Consider the following 6,690-nt stretch of genomic DNA (forward strand, 5'->3'; position numbering starts at 1 on the left):
GGGGGGGGGGGCGTGAGAAGCGCGCCCCCCTCCTCGTACAACAGTCACATACGGCCACAGGCACACCGATGAGTCGCCCGATGAGCCGCTGCGCGCTGCGCTCGGCTGCGGCGACCCCGCCTCGCAGCAGTACCTGCCGCCCACGCCGCGCGAGACGGCGCTCGGCTGGATGGAGGAGGCCGAGGTGGTCGGGCTCGTCTGCACGCACACCTGCCTGCCGCACGGCCAGGCCTACCGCGACAGCCGGGGCGGCGCCGCCGAGTGGGGACGCGCCGTCTTCAACAATGGCAGCGCGGGGATGCCCAACTTCGAGGGGCAGCGCTTCGGCCTGATCACGCGGGTGAGCGCCGACCTACTCGAGTACAAGCCGTGCCGCCCGACTCGCTCTACGGCGTCGCCGCCGGCGGGCTGCGCTTTGATGCGCTGCCCGTGCACACACGGCTGGATGGCCCAATTCGAGGCGGTCTGGCCAGCGGGCTCCGACGCGCACGCCTCGTACCACGCGCGGCTGGTCCGCGGGCCGGGCGGCTTCACGCGGAGGCGCGGCTTCACGCGGAGGCGCGCGGCGAGAGAGGGCGTGTCTTGAGCCGCTTGTTGTATCATACATAACGACCTATGGATAGCCGCCATGATGAACACACGCGCGACCCGTGTTTATATTTTTTCTGTGAAGCCTGAAGCGTGAACGGCGTCAACGAGTTCCTCCTTGACGTGCTTCTCTGGTCAGCGGATCTTTGCACTCCAACAAATGGGCGGGACGAGCAACCCCAGCGAGGAACAGCTCGCCCTCGTGACGGCTCGCGTCATCGAAATCGCCTCGGCGATCAGCGAGACGGCCGCCTCACTCGACGGGAGCGGCTACTTTGAAGACAGCGGGTTTGACGACGAGGAGCGCGGAGCGGCTCTGTCCGCGAGGCTCTTGGAATACTGCGGGAGCGTCGAGGAGCTCGACCCGAACATCGACGACCACCCGCAGCCGCGACGCATGGCACGCTACCTCCTCGAAAATGTCGAATTTGAGGTCCTCCAGGCGCCGCTCCCGAGCGCCCTCACAGCAAAACCGAAGGAGGTGGCTGGCGAGGGAGCTGGCCTCTCAAAGGGCGTCAAATTCGGCGCGACGCTCGCCTTCGTCGCGATGCTCTTTGTTTTGGCGCTGTACAGAGATGCCGCCGCCTCCGTCTCGGCGAGCCTCAGTACATCCGCTTCGAGCGCTTCGGGGGCGATGACGCGCGCGCGGCCTTCACATCTCCACCCAGCACACCACAGGGGCACGCCCGCCGCGGGAGGTGCCGCGGGCGGGGGCGTCAGCAGCGGCTTGGGCCACCACGGCGTGGGCTACGCCACGGCCATGGAAATTGCCTTAACCGGTACCACCGGCAAGACCGCCAAGGGCGGGAGCAGGCGCAACGGGACTAAGACCGCCAAGGGCGGGAGCAGGCGCAACGGGACCAAGCTGACGTGAGGGCAGGCACTTGCCACTCATGTGCTAGATCAAGATGCCGCGAGACCGCGGCGACGCCCACCTCACGCGTCCAGGCACTCGGCTCCCGGGGTCGCGTGTTGTTTTGTGATTATGTACAGACTACGGCTCTACTTACTGGGCTGGGTTTTTTTAGGCATTGTGGGGTTGGCACTCCCATCGACCCTCATGACCTCCTGCGGTCTCTGAGATGGACACCAGTGGGTGTTAGACCACAGCCAGGATACACTCGAAGGCTGGGTAAGCAGTAGAGGTCGATACTCGACGCGTCCCACATGGTCTGTGTCGCTGTCGGCACGCTGTCGACAGGACGTCGAGCGACACCGGTGGCAGTGCCACCCAGGAGTGGTCGGGCGGTCTCCCGTCATGAGAGAGCCACCATGTGATCCGTATGATGGTTCCTGACAACCGCCTCAGTCACTTTTCGTCACAGTTCCCGCTCTGAGAGGAGCTGCGGGTCGGTTCGACAGCTGGAGCTGTGTCGCCGGCGTGCGGCGGCCTGCCTCCGGAGGTGCCTCTGAGGTGGACATTTGTTGGTCACCGTGAGAGAACTGGTTCGAATTTTTACTCCGGAACTTCAACTTCGCACGCGCACCGGCCAGGGCTACAATAGTGCCAGTGAGGCGGAGGCGCGAGTCGGAAGGCCGCGACCGTCACCGTCAACGAGTGGGCCCCATTTGTTCCGCGCCGTTTTCTCCAATACCGTGGTGTACCTGTGTTAGTGCAAGTGCGCGCCAGTCCCGTGCCCAGTGTTGTTCGAGGGAGTTTTCTTGTAAAATTCTCCAATACTGCCGTTATTAGGCACAAACTGCGGGGGGCCTCTGTGAGGACCTCTTGTGAGGACCTCTCGGTGAAGACCGCTCGACCTCTGACTTGGACCGGCCGGGGCCCCACTCCCTTCACTCTCTCCCTCTCCCTCTCGCTGGCCCAAGACAAAGCGCTTTGCTTGTCGCCCTCTCGCTGCCGGCAGGGGCTGCCACACTCCATCTCGCGACCTTTTGAGACTGTACGTTACATGCGAAGTGGAAGAGAATGTTAAGTATGTTAACAAGATAGAGGGTGGTTGTTAGTGCGGAAAGTTAAGAGAGGGTTGTTTGTGAGTGTGAGTGACAACACACACTCAGGCGCGTGAGTGAGTGAGTATTCTTGATACGAAACCACGACGACACACACCAGTCGACTCGCATCGGTTGCCTCCATGAACGGCGGAGCTATTCTCGCGCCCACACCCCACCTGGCTCCAACGTGGACACGCCCATAGCTGGGGACACTACTAGGTCACGCATGGCATCAGAAGTTTTGTCTCTGGGCCCCGAAAGGCATCTCTAGCAGTGTCGTTACGCATGCCCCCTCCCCTCCTGGGCGCATGCGCCTCACGTCTCGCCAGAGCATACGCCCTTGGTGTGCAGCGAGACGAGTTTTTCGCCATGCAGCGAGCAGCAAGCCGCCCGCCGCAAACAGCCGGAGGCATCGCCACGGCACTGACTGCGCCGCGCTCCCGCACCCGTCGACGAAACTCCCCCCGCGGAAGACCGCGCGTAGCGACGCCTTGTCGATCGAGATGGGCGCGCCTGAAGCTCGCCCACCTACTGCCCCTGAGAGTTGGTTACGAGTGGGCTTGGCTCCCCCCCTTGGGATCAAAGCTTCCACACGACCTCGCACCCAACATCTCAGGCGGGATCAGAAGGGGACTCCACACCGGACACCGCCCGCGGGCACAGCCCCCCTACCCGTCGGATCGCACAGGGCCCCCTAGGAGCAGCCCACACACAATCTCGCATCGGCAGATTGCGCCTGAGTCAGGCAGACAGCAGACAAGGAGAGGAGAGAGGAGAGAGAGAGAGAGAGAGGAGAGAGGAGAGGGTGAGGGTGTGTGCACACGTGTGGAGCAGGGAGGGTGTCTGTGGTGGGCTATAGTCATACTACGTGGTTAGAACCACGCGCCCCTCAGGAGCTAAGGTAGAGCTGAGCGTCCAAGACGCCTCGGTGCCTCCCACCGGCGTGACGACCATCCGGATCTATCGGGTTCGCCCTCCGGACGGACCCGTCCCCGCGATGGCCCACGGTCCTCCGTCGCCTGGTTGACCCCCTGCCTCCCGGTTGAACCCCCAGTCCTCGTAGTCCATCAAGCATCATGAAATAAACTCAAAGATCCACCACAGCCACCACCCTCCGCCTCCACCGTCGAGCCGCGATCGCTGCCGCCCGCGACGCCGCCCGCCGCGTCAGATTGCCGCAACGCGCGCCTCGAGTCGAGTCGCAGAGCCGCGCCGCGCCAGCAGCAGCATATGCACCAGCAGCGGCAACACACACACTCACACACTCACAGGCAACGTTTTTCTTCAAAACTCTGCCAAGCCGAGAGCGCGCACCGCTCTTCTGCTGGGCATCCCGTTGACTCCTCACGCTCAATGCACCCCACTCTCACCATTCTCGTGCATGTGGCCGCCGCCGCTGCCCTCAGCCTCGGCGGCATCGTCGGTCAGTCACCGGCGCTTGAGACGCGGCTCCTCGCTTTGGCGGCGGGAAGCAACCTTCCTGCGACGGTGTCGGCGTTCCGAGCACTGGAGGAGGCCGCTCCGCCGCCCGCCGACCTGCTACGTAGCAGCCCTGAACGCCTGGACGGTCGCTGGTCGCTGGTCGCGACGGTCGCGGCGACTGTCGGCGAGGACCTCGCTGAGTCGGTCGACAGCGGAACTGCGCGTGCGAGCGTGGTGAACGCTTCGGGCGTGGTCGTGGATGCGTCGGAGGGCACCCTCCCTGTCCAGGAGGTGGACGCGAAGCGGCGGCGGATTGGCAACGAGGTCTCTCGCCTCCCTCTCTCTCCCTCTCTCTGCCTGCATGTGGCTCATACAGCGTTCATGCCCTGAGATGGTGTGTTCAGGTCGTCCTCGCCACCCCGCTCGGCCGCGTGCTCGTCCGCGTCGCCGGCGCCTTTCTAGAGCCCCTCTCCTCGAAACCTCTCCTCGGAGCGTCCCTGAGCGCCTTCCCTGACCCTCCTCGCAACTGTCTCCGAACCAGGCGCCAGCCGCGGTTTTCTTTTTCTGCCTTGCTTTATTTTTCGATATTTATTTTCTTTTTGTACCGTCTAGGCGCGTTTGAGGCCGCGGCGCCGCCCGCGCCCGGCACGCGTGCGACGGTGTCCTTCGACTCGCTCGAGGTGTTCACCGAGGGTGGCGGCAGGCGGCTGCTCAGCGCGGGCTGGGTCTTTGCACTCGCGAGGGCGGTCAACCCGGCCCTCGCCAACGGCAGGAGATAGAGAGAGACAGAGAGGCGAAGAACAGCCGGAGACCAGGCGGCGCGGGTGGACGCGAGCGAGGAGTGGAGACGGCCACGCTGGAGCATCACACACGGACACACCGACCAGACGGTGCTTGCCTGGAGACCTCTCGAGGTTCTCGAGGTGGATCTCCTTTGGCCGCGTTGGGCATGGGAGACCGCTCGGAGCCTGCGCTGACCCTCTCCGCCCGGCCGCCTTTCTTTCAGGCGCCGACGACGCGTCGTGGCTGGAGACCACGTACCTCAGCGACAAGGTCCGGCTGGGCCGCGGCAACAAGGGCTCGGTTTTCGTCCTTCGGAGGCTGGACGACGGAGGGGGTGCGCTAGCCGCGTGGCCGCTCTGACTTGCCTCTGGACCGGCTTAGCCGGTCTCTCTCGATTCTGTGAGAAGTATTCCCAGGCGCAACCGGGAGTTCTTTTTCGTGCGAGAGGGAGTTTTGTTGTAAAATTCTTTTTCGCTGGGTGTACGTGTGTTAGTGCCAGTGCGCGCCAGTTTTTCAATGCGGGGCCAGAGCCACATCGGCGGCCATGTCTCCCGCAGCCGCGAGCGAGCAGCGCAAAGAGGCAGCATCGCGCATGCTTTTCCGAAACGTCTTCTTCTCTCTCAGTCAAATAAACCAAACCACCGGCCTTGGTGCGTGACAGGCCATCCTGCTTCCTGGACAGGCATCCTAGGTACCCGACAGTGCCTCAGACAAGCGATGTGTGCTGCACCCCAGCCCAGGAGCACCCTCGCCGCTGCCGCCGTTCTCCCTGCTGCCACTGTCCGCAGCCGTACTGTCAGACTCACCACCGCCCCCCCTCCGCAGCATGCTCCGCTTCTCGCTTGTTGCCTCCATCGTCTCTGCCACGCTCGGAGCGCCCATCGTGGCTGAAGTCGACACAAACAACAAGTTCGCCGGCGGCAAGGGAACCCACGTGGGCAGGTATAAGACAACGCTCGACTAAGTGACAGAGCGGCTACCGACATGACAGTTGGCGACGGCGTCTCTATGACTATGTGTATCTCGACACACACACGTGGGGAGAAAAAGAAAAAACCGCCACTTCGGCTGAGGGCTGAGGTAGAGCCCGACAAGCTGCCGAGCCCGATGCCCGAAGGAGGTGGGCGTGGGGTGGTCCTCACCCCGGCGGCCCGCGCACGCACGCCGTCTGAGCCTAGCGCAGCGCGAACTCGCTCTGAGCCTAGCGCAGCGCGAGATTTGCGCAGCAACCCGGCCGGGCAACCCTTGAAGACCATCGAAGGCCAAGCTTGAGAGGGCCAACTGCAGCCATTAACATGGAAGTTAGCTCAAAAAAAGAAAAAAACGGCGCAAAAAACGAAATCGCACCGCGCGGCAGATCATCGTCGGCCTCGGAGTGTCGCTTGTCCATGCTCATGTTCGCCCACCTCGCCAGCGCCGCCTTCATCGCTTCGCGCTCTGCGCTGCTGCCCACGCCTGCGACGCACCCCTCCGCTGCCGCCACGGCTGGCACGCGCGCCTGCGTCGCCACAGCTCCACGCAGAGGCGGCGAGGCGGTGATGGCCGGCATGCCCCTGCCTGCCGGCTCGCTGGTGGCGCTCGCGACGCCGATGACATCGACGGGCGAGGTGGACATCGCCACGCTGCGAGAGCTGCTGCGCTGGCACAAGGCGGAGGGTACGGACGGCGTGGTCATCCTCGGCACGACCGGCGAGGCCTCGACCCTCACGAGCGCTGAGAAGGAGGAGGTGATGGCTGCGACCCGCGAAGAGGTTGGCGGCGAGATGGCTATCCTCGTGGGCACGGGCACCATCAGCACGGAGGCGACGATCGCGGCGACCAAGCAGGCCAAGCTCTTTGGCGCCGACGCCGCGCTCGTCGTCACGCCGTACTACGTCAAGCCGTCGCAGGCGTGGCTCGTGGCGTAGGACCCTATCTCTCCCCAGATCTCCCCAGATCTCCTCCTCT

At 64.2% G+C, this 6,690-nt stretch overlaps 4 protein-coding genes across 4 annotated transcripts in view; all 4 read left to right on the forward strand.

Annotated features, from left to right (window-relative positions):
- Window positions 1-586, forward strand: part of EMIHUDRAFT_221423 (hypothetical protein) — a gene marked incomplete at both ends in the record, with an annotated part of 1,537 nt that extends 951 nt beyond the window's left edge. Inside the window, one exon of the mRNA XM_005756641.1 lies at window positions 61-586. Coding sequence (XP_005756698.1) covers window positions 61-586 — 526 coding nt within the window. The remainder of the gene's footprint in view (window positions 1-60) is intronic.
- A 162-nt stretch (window positions 587-748) lies between these two features.
- Window positions 749-1,462, forward strand: EMIHUDRAFT_221424 (hypothetical protein; the record flags this gene model as incomplete). Its single annotated transcript, XM_005756642.1, has 1 exon — window positions 749-1,462. The coding sequence occupies one exon, from the start codon at window positions 749-751 to the stop codon at window positions 1,460-1,462; it is 714 nt and encodes a 237-aa protein (XP_005756699.1).
- Window positions 1,463-3,891: 2,429 nt separating this feature from the next.
- Window positions 3,892-5,103, forward strand: EMIHUDRAFT_107874 (hypothetical protein; the record flags this gene model as incomplete). The annotated part of the gene is made up of 4 exons (XM_005756643.1): window positions 3,892-4,284; window positions 4,365-4,488; window positions 4,573-4,653; window positions 4,967-5,103. The coding sequence occupies 4 exons, from the start codon at window positions 3,892-3,894 to the stop codon at window positions 5,101-5,103; spliced, it is 735 nt and encodes a 244-aa protein (XP_005756700.1).
- Window positions 5,104-6,131: 1,028 nt separating this feature from the next.
- Window positions 6,132-6,650, forward strand: EMIHUDRAFT_221428 (Dihydrodipicolinate synthase; the record flags this gene model as incomplete). The annotated part of the gene is made up of 1 exon (XM_005756644.1): window positions 6,132-6,650. One exon carries the CDS (start codon window positions 6,132-6,134, stop codon window positions 6,648-6,650), a length of 519 nt encoding a protein of 172 aa, XP_005756701.1.
- Window positions 6,651-6,690: the final 40 nt, after the last annotated feature.

Source organism: Emiliania huxleyi, assembly GCF_000372725.1.
Source record: "Emiliania huxleyi CCMP1516 unplaced genomic scaffold EMIHUscaffold_96, whole genome shotgun sequence".
NCBI classification, from domain to species: domain Eukaryota; phylum Haptophyta; order Isochrysidales; family Noelaerhabdaceae; genus Emiliania; species Emiliania huxleyi.